Source organism: Poecilia formosa, unplaced genomic scaffold, assembly GCF_000485575.1.
Source record: "Poecilia formosa unplaced genomic scaffold, Poecilia_formosa-5.1.2 Scaffold338, whole genome shotgun sequence".
NCBI classification, from domain to species: Eukaryota; Metazoa; Chordata; class Actinopteri; order Cyprinodontiformes; family Poeciliidae; genus Poecilia; species Poecilia formosa.
The window spans coordinates 37,976-52,706 of NW_006800277.1; the positions used below are offsets into that span (position 1 = coordinate 37,976).

Genomic DNA, 14,731 nt, shown 5'->3' on the forward strand with positions numbered 1-14,731 from the left:
ATGTTTAAAATGTGCTTTCAATAAATCTCACAGTACTGAGGCCGCTGGTGGTTCCCTGTGCTGCACATGGTGCCTTGCATGTCCCTGGTCTCTATAGCTGCAAAAATAAAATCAATGTTAAAAGAAGACCAGAAGAGGTCCTGTGGGACAAACATGTGGAAGGAGCAGCTCTGGTCAGATGTGATCAAAACTAAGAAAAAAACAGTGAACATTGTATTCCAACACAAAACATCCAATAATGTTTTGTGTTGGAATAAACACCACAAAACATAAATGGTTTGTGTTGGCAGTTCTGCTTTATTTTCCAGGCAGTTCCATGTAATCCTGGTAGCAACATGGACAGTAACGTCCGTCTGCATCAGAGAGACAAACCCTGCACCGTGTAGCTATACTCGCCCTACAAATAGAACTGAATACTTCTGCACTCCACCCTTTATTGATGTATTTTTGAGAACCATTGGTTAGTATATTTTATCTACTAACCAAAAATCCCCTGAGGTTGTGATTCTAATGTGACAAAAGCTGAAAAGGTTCAACCTGTAGATTAGGTGTTTCTACAAAGTTCAGTCTGCGACTCGAAACTCGGCGATGTTCTCAACTATTTCTCATCAAGGTCTATGAAAACACGTTTGAGGTTTTGTGTATACGTGCAACATTTCTTTAAATAGGTTTCCTGTGTTTATTCAGATTAGCTATCAATTCAGATCGGAAGCAACAGAGGCAAAAGGGAAGGAACAAAATGTGATTCAAACTAGGTTAATAAACAGGCTAAATTTGAGTGAATGGAAAATGCCAGGGCTTAAAGCTGCAGAATTAAAATATCTCACACTCTGCTCTGATTGGCTGTTGAATAGTGTGGGATGTCAAGGAGAAATAAATGATACAAAGCACTTTTTTTTTTACCCCAAATTTTACTCAAATAGTTTGCTTACAAAGTTTTAAAGCAGCCTTATGGACAGAGATCTAAAGACGACAGCAGGACAAAGATAAAAACAAGCATCTGGCCACATTATCCTACAGAAAGGCCAGCTACTTTTACTTTCCTTATCACAATTCTAGCTTAGAGGAGGAATAAGGGGCTGAAAGTGGGAGTAAAAACTTCAGAGCACATAACTACAGGGCTTCAAAGTATCTGAAATTTAATACTCTACAGCTAGTTGAAATAAAAACACAAACACAAGGGGAAATAAAATCCAATTTTCAGGATGGTTGTCAAGGATACACAGATGTATCAAAGGTTAAAACTTCCTGAAAGAAATAAGTGCTTTAGCTTTAAGAAAAACTCTGGAACAACAGGAAGTTGTCACCTTCCATTTCCTGCACAGGAACAAAAACAATAAACAAACAAAAAAAAAAGCTCTAAAAATTTTAAACCCGTCAGCATAATAAATATAAATACATCTCAAGTTGTCTTTAGATTGGTGAAAAGCATGTGACAAAAATAGCTTTCTTCTCAATCTGGATGCATTTTGCATAAATAAAGTAGCACTATTATTTACAATATTTATAATAATCTACGAGACCAAAAAAAAAAAAGAAAAACAAAAAGTCAGCTTGGCCCTTTAAAATGTAAGGCTAGAGAACATGTCTAGACTTCCTTCCATCTTCACAGTAGATGCACCATAACGAGCTGTGATTCAACTACACACTTACTTAATCAGATCCTATTCAGTTCATTAAAATTATTCTACGATTCTATGATGGAAAATTACAGTCTAAAAAACTGGATACAAAAAAAAAAAATCTTCGGGATCTACAACTCTTTGGGGTCAAAGTTGGAACAGTTCATGACAAAAAGAAGAAAGCGTACATTTTAACTGCATTTGTTAAATAAATTTTTAAAAAATTCCTTTAGAAGAAAAAATAAACGGGAAGTTGGAAATAAATAGCTGCAACCTGATCAGGAAAGCTTGATGAAGCGGTGATTGTAGAGAAACTTAAACTTACTGTCCCGTTCAGTCCTAATGCTTACACTTCACTGATTAATGGCTTCTTCCTGAAGAACGGAGAACAGAGGTCTAACAGGATGTTGTAAAGCACGAGTTGTTTTAAGTCCCAGCCGTAGTTTAGATATATGGAGACTTCTGGAGGAAGGCAAAGAAAGCAAAGAGAAAAGAGAAGAACAGAAAGGAAAGAAAGAAAAGAAGAGAAAAGAAAAGAGAAAAGCAGAGAAAAGGAGGGGAACGGCAACCTGTGAGCTAGAAAACTAAAGAAATGAAGACTTTCATGTTTCCATAGTGATTTATTTTGGTAAAACATGGCAGCAGTCACTCCATGATGGCTCGGTAGATAACGGGCTCTATGTAGTCCTCTCTGTATCGGGAGTTGATGACTCGCTGTCGTTTGGAGTTCTGTTTGACGTTGCTCTGTGTGAATAGCTCGAAGCGCATGTCCGACGCCACCGACTAGAGACAGAACACAGAGGGTGAAGGGGCAGGAGAGAGAGAGGCTGTGGGTCGCCGCGGGTCACTACAGGTCAGCACTCACGCTCATTCATGACAGAACAGAAAGAAGAAACTCAGCCTACCATTCGAGACTTGACTCGTTTGGGCAAATCCTCTTCAGGCGTGTAAATGTCTTCTCTCTTCACTGTGAGTTGTGATCCGTCTTCAAACTCCACCTGTAGTGGGGCGCGCACACACACACACACACACACACACACACACACACACACACACACACACACACACACATATATATATATTAAAAACTTGACACAGATATGATGTACAGGACAGTGTGAGGGACCAGCAGCAGCAGGTTTACCATGTACATAGGGACGGAGTGGGATGCTACAAACTTAGCTCCGTACAGAAGGCCGTCTGTCCATCGCACTTGGACAGGCTGGCCTGCAGAGGGCGGGCCGAGCCGGGCACAGTCCTGGTTCTGGAAACACACAGAGCAAAGTGTCAACTTTAACTATGTGTGTGGATTTCTGAAGCTGCACAAACTGTTACACACATTTCTATATGTGCAGAAGCAACACAGAGATGATAAACACTCTACACAGAGCCTCGTACTTCAGAGCAGCGTTTCAATTCCACAGAAGATTACAACGTATAGTAATTGTATGTGTTCACAGTTAATGTTATTGATTTTATCAGCCTTTCTATAACACCAGATCAGAATGTGAGCGAATTCTGTCCCTTCATGGTTGCTCATCTACCTGTCGGCAGACAGGTAGAGGAGCTGGTTTTTTAAAGTTTCACACAAAGAAACTATAAAAAAAATAAAAAAATAAAAAAACAGACTGCAGACCAGGTTCAGAAAACTATCAGACACGATTCAGGTCCACTTATGGAAGTGGCTCAAACCAGATATTTTGGGGTGAAAAGACTGGAAGTGGGCCGTTCAGACGGCAGTGAAACAGTGAATATGGGTTGCATTTGGATGAAAAAAAATATATATATAAATATAATTTGAGTCGCATTCGCCTGCTGTGTGAACTTTGCCTCACTTCCTCTAATTTAGATTATTAGAAGTGCCAGCTAATGAAAACCCAAAATAATACTAAAAATATCAACAATAGTTATGTTTCATGTAGAAATATTCATATTGTGTCCTTCAGTCATGTTGAGATTTCTGAGTAAATAGTCACAGGAAGGCTAAGCTACAGAAGGCCGTTGCTAAGGAAGCTGGCTGTAGTCAGGCATGTTAAAAGGAAATGCAGAGTAGGTTGTGTAAAGCTGAAGTGATACTGTGACCGACTGACCTCACATGACCCCGGAGAGCACATGTGACAAACTCAGGGCCTGCAGGCCAAATCTGGCTCACCATAGACATTTCTGAGGGCCTCGGAGGGCCACAAACAGAAGTCCACGATAACAGCTGTGTGATTATCATTTTCAGTCGAATCAATTCAGTTTTTATTTTATATAGGGCCAAATTACAGCAATGTGAAAAGATGTGAAATGTGATTTAATTTTAAGTGCAAATCAAATGCAGAGAAAGATGTAGTATTTAACAGTTTATAAATAGGTAGTTTTATCTATCTGTTCTGCCACGACCCTTTGATGCAACATGAAAATGCCATACAGAATCAATGGAGTCTTATCAAGAAGGACATGAGACGCAAGAACGAAGAATGTAGAAGAGCTGAAGGTTTCCTGAACACATCAGCAAAAACACAGACTGATCAATAAATCACACAAATGGAGCCCCAACTAAGAACTGTCTCCTGGTCTGGATTGAAAATCCTAACTTTATTTACCTAACTTTATATGCAGTTACCAAAGAATGTGTGATTTTCTTCAACCGTGAATAAAATGCATCACTCCGCTTTAGGATTTTCTAAAGGTGTTGTATTAATCAGCCTATTTGTGTTTTTTGTGTGTGTGTGTGTGTGTGTGTGTGTCCTGTTTTGTTTTTCTCTTAACAAATAAATGAGACATGCATATACTGGTGGTTTTTTATGTTGTTTTTCTTCTTTCTCTTCCATACTGTTCTTAGTTGCCATTTACTTTGTTCATATAAATAAAAAGAAAAAAGAACAGCAAATGATCAGATGATATTTCTGCTCTTTAAGTTGTAACTCTGTACATTGGTGAGTAAAAAAAGATAAAGAATAAAAAATACCAATCACAGCCCTTCGTTTTGAATGGAACCATGGGAATGGATAACTGTCATGGTTTGTTTGTTGATTGGACTGTACCAGTACTGACCTCGATGTCCTCTGGGAAGAGGTTGTCGCTGTATGAGCCGTCATCAAACACCACCTCGTAGAAGGTGGCGGTCGTCAGCTCCACCACCTCACTGTAGTAGTAGCGGCAGTTCTTGTGCTTACAGATCACCTTGTGGCCCACTGACAGATCTCTCAGAGAGGCCTTGTTGCGCTACAGAACAGAAACTGAGTGTTACATCAACTAGAGCGGCAGTGAATCAAACAAAGAGCCAGAGGTATGAAGGCGACGCTCCACTAATGGATTAGGACTTGGAGAGAAATGCTACACATTTCTCTGCTTCTAGACATATCCAGCTTGGGCAATGAACAGGATCTAGAACGTGCACAGAATTAGCTTCATGGAGCTCCACTACAGCACTATGAGGACAGGTTTGTTGACTGACTTGACATAACACCAAGGCAAGATGGCTCCTGTCTGTGTGACAGCAATCTGAAGAAGCTTCTGATTGAAGAAATGGTTGCTCTAAAACAGTCTCATGAAGAAGATGCTCAGGATCGTTTGTTTTTCATTTAATGAGGATTTTTTTTTTTGTATGATAATCTCCACAATCTCTGGATTGTGGAGAGCAAGTTTTAATAACTTGCTCTTATTTAGCAAGTTATTAAAAGGGGAAAATTTGAATAAAATGTAAAATTCAATTGAATGTGCTGCTGCTGAGAGGAGCTGAACAGAAACTCTGCCTTGTATGGTCCCATGTCTGCTTGTTGTATAACTTAGTGCAGTATTTATGATTGGTTGAATTCTATACAGGCTGCTGGATTTGGACTTTAGTCTCCATTTCGTTGTACCAGTGAGATTTAACACTCTGCTTTTCTACAGTCTAGGTAAGTAAGCTCAGTGTAGAGCGAGTTGTTATAGAAACACCGCTCTAAGGCTCAGTCCATCTTTCTCTATGTTGACTATAGATGAAAGAGAAACATTTATGCTCCAAATTGGAATATTTAAGAGTTTGGTTTAATTTTTGTTTAGTTGTGTTATTCAATTTCAATATATAAATGTTTTGCATGTGTTCATGTTTAAAATAAATCAAAGTGCTGCATGTGTTTTTTATTAAACCGATAGGACTGTACTGAATGTTTTAGGTACTGATACATGTATCGATACAGTCCTAAAAAAAAAGGTCAGTAGCCCTGCTGACAGCAGGAAAATGCTTAGACAGGAAATACTGGGAGGGAGATCAATCTACAAGGAGTTCAGATTTATTCTTTAAATCAGGAACAGCACATATTGGTGAAAAAATATGAAAATATACCAGACCAGCTGAACTTATCACTCAGAGGCAAAAAAAACCCGTTATGCACATAAAAATAACACTGTGTTTTTGCAATTGATAGGAATTTAAATCTTGTTTATTTCTGTACTAGTGTCACCTTGTTTCTTGTTGTGTTTTTCAGTATGGTGTATTTTTTTTCTTTTCTCCGACTTGTGTATGAAAACGTTAAAAAACACCAAAAATAAAGAAACTTATGTAATATTATGTAATATAATCGTCGCCTAAAGTTGACCTCTAACCGTCAGCCCAGCTGTGGCCCTGCTATGTTACCTCAGGTAAGACAGGAGCTCTGTGCCGGTGGCAGGTGATGAAGACGACGAACGGCCAGTCGTCTGGGTGCATGAGTATGCCAGCTGCCTGAGCACAGGAGGGATGAAACGCTGTGGAGCAGCGGCCATGGGAGCACTGGACGCAGCAGCCCTTCACCTCCCTCTTCATTCGTTTCCTGCAGCACGCACACTTCTGCTCACACAACCCAGGAGGAACAAAGAGAGCAGTCAGAAAAAGGGAAAAACAGAATGACTTTACAAGGGAAAGGACAAGGGGAGGATGTCCACTATCAAGGGCAGCAGAGACACATGCTAGAGCCAAAATATGCAGAAAGGGAAATTACACAAATTTCCCTTTGATACTTTAGTGCCATCATGACATCATGGGGCTTTTCTCATTTCATTTATGTGACTTACATCAATGAACAGGTCAGCTACTATGCTTAATAGCTTGTGGTGGCATAACCAGCACTCACAACATGACATAATGCAGACAGAACGTCACCAAGCCTGAAAGGGGAAACCCTGCTGGCCAACTCTGCACAAAGTGAAAATTGCAACATCATCTTACATACCAAACTTTCACTTATATGGGTTTTATCAGAAATGGTTCCAACCACAAATATAGTAACACTAACAATGAAACTAGCTTCTGAGCTGGCAGTGAAATAAGGGCAGGTTGAACTATTTATTTGAAATCTATGTCAAAAATTATGATAAATCAGTTTTATTTTCTGATTTTGAAGACTTAATTTTTGGAAAATCAAGTTAGTTTGTTTTTTCCACCAGTGTTTTCACAGTTCAGAGTGATGTCAGCCCGCCCAATAACTGCCATCTTGTTTGACCAGTGTATTTTACTTATTTTGACTTTACCAGCTTTGTCAACTCACAGAAGGAGTGATTAAAAAAACAGCCAGTTATTAAGTTATTTTTAAGGTATTTTCTGTCATTTGTTATTGTTTAAGGAAAAAAGTATTTATATTGGAAATTTAATTTAAATTTATTTTTATGAATTGGAAATTTTATTTTTAAGTCACATCACACTGCTTTAATTAGAGGGTAAAGCAGTTGTGAAAGTGCCATTTTTAAGTATTAAATGAAGAACTTAAAAATCTAAACCTTAATTAGTTGAATTAAAAACTCAAGACACAAGCTGTCATCTCAATATAAATAGATGTAAAAGTCTTTCATGTCTTATTCTAATACCTAATGGATGAAAATCTAAATATCTGATTAAGTCTGGAAACAATGTTTCCCCTATGTTAATTTCGGCTTAATTTTCAGATTTTCCAAATTGATTGAAGCAAACTCCACATTTTCAGGACTGTGTAGGAACCCTGAGAGTAGTGACAGAAGGATGTGAGAGAGAACAAGATGTAACTTCGGATCAGCAGGAATTCCCTTCTCCCGTTTTAGAACAAGCGCAAACACAAAGGAAGAAAGCGCCTCTGGGCTCCTACCAGTCTGAAGCGAGGCAGCGGGATGGCAGAGAGGTCGATGGGGCTGCGCTTGGTGATGTTGACAAAGCGCGCTTCCAGGACAGTGATGGCACACAGAACATGGACCCATCTGAGGGAAAGGTAAACATAAAGCATAAATTCTGGATTAATCAAACAAATAACTTCTTCAAGGTAAAAACAGCTAAACATGACGATGACACTAAAGATGGAATATAAATCCCTATCGAAAGGAATTTCAGATTTTTGTTCCAGGTTTTTGTTCCAACTTGTTATTTTAAACACTACAACACATAAATCAGAAAAAAAAATATGTGCGGTACATTTTATGATTGTTTTGAATTTAATCCCAAGAAAATGGAGGAGTTGTAAGATTATTCCAATTAGTACATCAATAACCATGACCCCAATCTTTATCAGATTGTTTTAATACTCAAAAAGTGCAGTAACTGCTGGTAGATGGGTTTTGATGCAATTAATAGAGAAACGCAAAAAATAAAAAAATGTCCCCAGTGAGTAAAGATACTGGTTTCAAAACAAAATATACCAAACTACAGATATCTAATTAATACAGAAACTTTTTACATTTTTGTTCTCATCTGCACAACTGCAATATTCCATTCATTCATTTACATGCAGGCTGAATGGTGAATCAGTAGGCCTTTAGAGAAGGTCTGGGTAATGTGGCTTAAAAATTAAAGTTCAGATTTTTTCATAGAAAATCTGATTTTAAATCAGTTCTTTTCCTCTCTTTTTGTTTTCTTAAAAAGAGATTATAAATAATAGAAAATATTTTCTAAAACTCACTTTCATTTCAATCATCTCTTCTGGAAGTTGACCTGAATTCAAACAAATACAAGCTGTAATACTTCTGCTTGTAAACCCAGATGGGAAGCTCTGAGCAGGCTGACATTACTGAAATACAGAAACACACCGTGTGTGTTGGTGGAAAAATGAAATCTTCATAAACAGAAAATTCTATTAAATTGAAAAAATTATTTTATTGCCCAAGCATACTTTAGAGTAAAAGAAAAATCAATGATTTTCTTTATCCACAACAGTCAGACACACTGTTGTTTTGTTTTAATTTCCTGTAACATTTCCTGTTGCTTTCAGTCACTTAACCCCACAATGAATAATTAAGCGTTGACAGTTCTATAATAACTCCTCACAACACATGCGGTGTAAGCTCTATGTTTTTGTTGTGTGGCTCTATAACCAGCATCAGGTTGAACAAACTGTCACCAGCCTGATCAGGCGTTACATTTTGCATCAGACACCAAAACCACCAGAGTTCATTTCTGAACCTCCAGAAAAACTCAATCATCTCTGGTGTTTTTCTAAGAATAAAAAAAGATTAAGTCATATTTTCCCTGCCTCTACTACTTACTTGTCATTGTTGGCTCTCTGCAGGGCTCCACCTCTCAGCGAACACAGGCAGCAGTCCTGAAAGAGGAAACAAGAAATCAGTCTGTCATAACAGTCCTGCACCTCGAGGAACGCCCGACTGGGTTAGATAATTAATTGTAACTCGTTTTAATCAAGAGCGATGAAAGTAACAAGGAAACTGAGATCAGTGGCATTTTCAAAGGTTCTGACCAGCAACAGCAATTTTAGATTCTACATAAAAACAATTACTAGGTAAAAAAAAATTACTTGGGTGGAGGTGGGAGATGGAAATACTTTTAATTAAGGACACAGAAGTTACCAAAAACTAATCTAAGTTAATAAATATAAAATAATTTAATTAACTGAACAACAACATAAAACAAAAAAATATATTTACAAGTGAAACTACTATAAATAAATGTTATCTCAGATGTCTTTACCAACTCAGCACTGCCCACTAGTGGAAGACAGCGATCAACCATATGAAGCATACAAGACTGCTGAGAGCCAGGAAGCCACTTTGAAGACTAAAGTGCGGAGAACAGTCCTCCAAGACAATATGTGAAGTTAACTGCTAATGGAAACATGAGGGAAGCCAACAAACTAACCTCAGTGATGGCACTGGCCTCACAGCGAGCACATAGCCAGTTGTCAAACTCCGCCTCTTCTCCAGAAACGCCGTAGCAACCTAAGCATGTGCAAAAAAAAACAAGTCATACATTCCTGATGTGTACTGAAGCAAAATGTCAAGTATTTTTCATTCTTCATTAAAAATACTTTGAAACTATTAGCAGAATAGACATATATGTAAAAAGCAACACTTTACTCAATAATAAAACTTAAATCTGAAAAACAGTTTAAAAAATCTGACAATGCTTTAGGCAGCAAAGGCTTATTGTGTCTCAGCTATTTTAAGTTAACTGTAAATTTACAGGTAATATCTGAGTGCCTGTGCAGACACTGGATTATTTTCCAATCTATCTATCCAGAGGGGTGGGCTTACTTGTATGCACTCGAACGTAGCACTGAGCACAGCTGATGAGGCGGCTCGTCCCATCCTCAGCGACGTGAGGATTGGACAGCTGACCCTGTACGCCATCGTTTGTTCTGGCTGAATGCGTGTTGAAGCACATTTCAGGGATGAGCGGCCGGGACCACTGACGGCCTCCTGGGCGGTTCACCAGCATCAAGCTGGAGCTCTCCTCACCAGACTCAGACTTTAAGGGGAGCAAAGAGAGCCAAAGAGTTTATTTCAACCCAACCCTTTGGTATTTCAAACTCAGTGAACTGATGTGCAGCTACTTAACCTTACAGCGTTACATTAACTGACCTGTCAGGCTTTATTTGTCAGTATCTGACTGCAGTTTTCTGGCCGATCACTGATCTTTAAACAGCTTGATTTAGGCTATATTAATATTTTTGTTGGTATCACCAGCGGTTAAAATGTTAGCATTTATTGCCGTAAGCAGCTGCTTAGTTCATTTATGGCTTATATTGGCTCTAAGCATGGGCAGCATTAAATCGCGCCTTAAGATCCACTGGCTGATTACTTAACTGGCATTTAATAAAAGTGCAAAAAATGTATATTTATTTTAATTGTATTTTTTGTTTGTGGTTATCAAGACTCTATAGCTGTGTGTTTTAAGTACGGTCAACAATGTCATCCAGTAATACAATAACCCTGTAATATTTTTACATTTCCTGTCAGAGTAACATTTAATACAAAAACATGGTTGACCGCCTGGAACCCCGACCAACGGGGTTAGCAAGTTTTCTGGAGGAAACCCCAGAAATGCAATTAGAGTTTCTAAATATAATGGAAAATAAATCATAAAGCATGAAATCACTCAGAGCAAAGCACAGGATCTATGATTAAAAATCTAATTGATTAAAGTATGAATAACATCTCTGGGAACATGCCTGAAAAGACATATAGTAGTTGTTTACAGTGCAGCAGTCCTGTAGTTGGTACCTGGTGGTAAGTGTAGAAGAGCAGACAGATGGAGCAGTAAGGAGGCTGCTGGCCCATCCTTTTATTGTAGTCCCACTCTGCCTGGGGGTTGTAAGGCTGGCTCTGCCACAGTTGGGTCAGAGGCTTTGCCCACTCCTCCTTCTCTTCTTGTTCAACCTCTACACTGATGTCCTGATCTGGAGACAAGAGGGAGAAATCTTTTAATAATGAAAAGCAATGATTTATAAACCAAAATGTGATTAAAAAAATAATAAATAAATAAATACATAAATAAAAACAGAGTCAACGTGCCACCTTGCAGTGAGAACTGAACAGTTTCATACCATCATCACCACATGTCTCTCTGATCAGAAGAGGGTGATGGCGAGGCAGTCGACAAAGCTCTTCTTCCTGCTCCTGTTTTTTTGACTCAAGCTTGCAGTAAGACTGCTCTTCTAATACCTGCTGGAGAAAAAGGAGAACAGCATATCTTCAAAATAAGCATTACATTGTCGCTGTAGACACCTTAAAATTTGGAGATTTTAATCTACTTGAAACATTGGGGCCCACTGGGGCCTCTGTACTCGTGTGCGTCAAATCCTAATCAAATTCAGTCTAACCATGTCATCAAACTTAGCTCCCTTGAACTACTTACATAAGTGTGAGGAATCACCTGGACCTCATCCTGCTTGTGTTGCTCTGCAGGAATGGTGTCTTTCAGGATGATAATGCCACTGTCCAGTAGTGGACACTCGGAACTCTGTAGTTTAAACAGTAGATTCAGTGGATCCAGAAGATAAATAAAGGCAGAGAACAGATTCGGGGTAAAATGGTTGATAAAAGTGGTTTCTGCCATGAGAACGACTTAGTTAAGACTCTTTTTGTTAGAATAGTTAGTATGAGAGGAATAATGTCATAATAAAGTCATGCAGTGAAAACACACCAGTACAGAGACACCAAAGAATGTTTCAGTTCAGCAATAGATTAAAATCCCAATTTGATACCCAAATCAAATTGACATTTTATCATTTGAAATAAATGTCACTAAATTAGCTTATGAACTGTTCTTTTCTCAGGGCGGAATGATGACAACAACCTCAGCAAGTCTTAAAAACAACAGCTAGGTGCACAAATCTAAATTTCCTACAGATTTTTTTCTAATCCAATATGTCCAAGACCAACTATTTACATAAACCCATCTTCAGCAGGTTGCTAAGAAACAAAGTGCTTTTGCAGCCATCTGAATATAAAGACTTGATCCAGTATGGTTGGTTTCCTGGTCCAGACCTGGTTTTAATGAGACACTACATGGAATAACAAAAGAGGATGACTTTAATTTTCTTCAAATGTGCTTGACACAGTTCAACAGGACAATTATCCCAAACTACTGGGCTCAAAGCTGTGTCTCTGCCAAGAAACCAAGCAATGGCTTTGATATGGGACATTTGTGGGGATGTATGCATATAATATTTCAAGCATAAACATTTTTGAACCTCTGTAGATTAGAGAAAATCTAGTCAAATCTAAAAAAAGAACTCAATCTTTTGGACCAAGTTTTTATCTTTTAAATAAAATTAAATGGCTTGTCTTGTTTAAAAAAAAAAATAAAAAATCAAATTTAACATTAAAGGGCAGAACTCAATGTCATCCTTGTGTGCATGTAATTTTTTGACCAGGACTGTAGGTATTAATCGCTGTCAGTTTAATGCCAAGAGAAAAGGTAGAATTGGTTATTGCTACTGCGTCACATTAAGCAAGCTAGGCGAATTGTGCAGAGAGTAAAGTTAGTAAAGTTAGTAAAGTTAGCAAGAGCATAAAGAACAAAAAGGGCCTGATCACTAGCCATGTAACAAGGCCCTAGTCACAATCTTAAAGGGGCAGTATTATGATTCTGCAGCAACACTGAATCATGTTATAGTAACTATGTTAACTTCAGTTGTTAAAATGCTACAGATGTCAAACGTGTCTTAAAAGAAATTTGACATTGTATATAAATGCCTTGAAATTGGGCCTCTGTCTCTTTAAAAACTCCTGCTCGTTCTGAAACTCCACTTTCAGGAAGTCATCACAACATGACTCCTGTACTAACCCTTTAGCAACATTTTTATCAGTGTTGAGAAGTAGCTCCAATAATGAGCTCAGATGATTCACAGATCCACCAGGTGTTTGCTAGTCTGAAGCAGCTGAGAGAGAAGTCTTGGGGGGAGGGCTGCTCTGTGAGGTGGAAGCTTGGAAACCTGAAGCCAGAGCTAGATCCACCCAGGCATTTTGTACAGCTGAATGGATGCCATTAAAGGATTTCGCAAAAATGCATGAAAGAGTCAAGACAACACTCCAGATATGTTTTTGATGAGGGAATAATATAATAATATGATGTAAAGCTCAAATAATAATACTGCCCCTTTAGCATCTGATAACTTTGCTCTGCTTATCCTGACATGTTAGAGGTGAGCATATATTTAGATATTTGGAAGGACTTTTAGAAAGCAGTATAGTTCCCCCTCACATTTGGAAATGAGTATTATTTTAAGTCAAGCGACACAAACCTTTCGCTTGTTGGCTCTGGAAGCCTCCATCTTGACTTTGCTGAGGTCATACAGCTGTGTCTGGCTCTGTGGGGGGGCTGACCTGGCCTCAGCTTTGGCTTTCTCCATTCTAGCTGGGTCTTGGATGAACTGTGTTTTTTCAGGCTTGTCAATGTTTTGATTCTGGTGTGCTTGTGATTCATTAAGTTTCTCTTGTATCTGAAGAACTGAGGCTCCAGGCTGAAGCTGTGCTAGCTCCTGGCCCAGAGCCATGGGTAAAGCCTGGACCCGTGTCAGCGTGCAGGCTTTGCTCTGAAGGCGACGAGGCTGCTGCTCCTTAGCGTAGCTGTGGATTTGGAGCTGCTTGTGATGATCCTGCTGCTTTTCTGACGTGTAGCTTTGCACCAGGAGAGTGTCTTTTGAACTCAGAGTCCTGTGGAAGAGCAGGCTGGCCACACCCATTTTACGCACGGGTTGAGCGGGGGCTTCTGTCCATGTCGGCGCTGCTGAAACCGACAGATGCCCATTTCTGGGCCTCATCTGAGAAGAGATTGCAGGTGCTCGAGTCTTGGTGTAATGAGGAGGACGGCCTCCGTCACCGTTGCTCTGCAACATACTCCTATGAAATGGGTCCATCAGCGTAAGCTTTGTTGGCGTGACAACCAACTTTGGCGGCCCTGGAAATAAAATGAGAAAAGGCCATACATTTTCTTTCCCCACAGAGTAACTAAGACCAAACCAGCTGATCAAACAGGAAGTCCTTGCGATGAATGTAGTACCTTTATTTCTTCTGCCATCATGTGCTACTGCTCGGTGAGGGATGAGGCTCAGCCTGGGCCTCTTTCCATACTCCTCGTCATCGTCCTCGTCTTTGGGGACGACCTCGTCAGGCACCTCCAAACAAACACGGTGTCTTTTGGCCTCTATTCGTTGCGTGCTGAAGAATCACCAGAAACAGACGGGACAAAGGTTACCAACATATGTTCAAATTTCTATTGTTTGCTGAATAATTTTGAGGCTATTTTAGTTTGCTTGTAAAGTTTTGTACATTTAAATCGGTTAATTTAAATAATTCTTTCTTAAAAATTTCATGAAACATTATAAAAGTGCCCTCTAGTGAACTGCTGGGTTTGACTACTGGCAGCAGCGGTGAAGCTAAAGTGGATGCTGGTGTCTAGCTTGAAT

At 39.1% G+C, this 14,731-nt stretch overlaps 1 protein-coding gene across 4 annotated transcripts in view; it reads right to left on the minus strand.

The window, feature by feature from the left end:
- Nucleotides 1-901: 901 nt before the first annotated feature.
- The window catches only part of LOC103153021 (lysine-specific demethylase 4A-like), a 20,777-nt gene continuing 6,947 nt past the window's right edge, over nt 902-14,731 (minus strand). Inside the window, exons 10-23 of one of the 4 annotated variants that reach the window (XM_007573774.2) lie at nt 14,326-14,483; nt 13,568-14,223; nt 11,677-11,781; nt 11,366-11,483; nt 11,043-11,218; nt 10,074-10,287; nt 9,679-9,758; nt 9,072-9,127; nt 7,685-7,793; nt 6,226-6,417; nt 4,662-4,832; nt 2,767-2,886; nt 2,528-2,620; nt 902-2,405 (exon numbers count right to left, since the gene is read on the minus strand). In XM_007573774.2, the coding sequence (XP_007573836.1) occupies nt 2,268-2,405; nt 2,528-2,620; nt 2,767-2,886; nt 4,662-4,832; nt 6,226-6,417; nt 7,685-7,793; nt 9,072-9,127; nt 9,679-9,758; nt 10,074-10,287; nt 11,043-11,218; nt 11,366-11,483; nt 11,677-11,781; nt 13,568-14,223; nt 14,326-14,483 (2,386 nt within the window). In that variant the 3' untranslated portion in view covers nt 902-2,267. Of the gene's footprint in view, nt 2,406-2,527; nt 2,621-2,766; nt 2,887-4,661; nt 4,833-6,225; nt 6,418-7,684; nt 7,794-9,071; nt 9,128-9,678; nt 9,759-10,073; nt 10,288-11,042; nt 11,219-11,365; nt 11,487-11,676; nt 11,782-13,567; nt 14,224-14,325; nt 14,484-14,731 lie in introns of all 4 variants that reach the window. The other 3 variants (XM_007573773.2, XM_007573776.2, XM_016661665.1) reach the window with 3 other exon arrangements.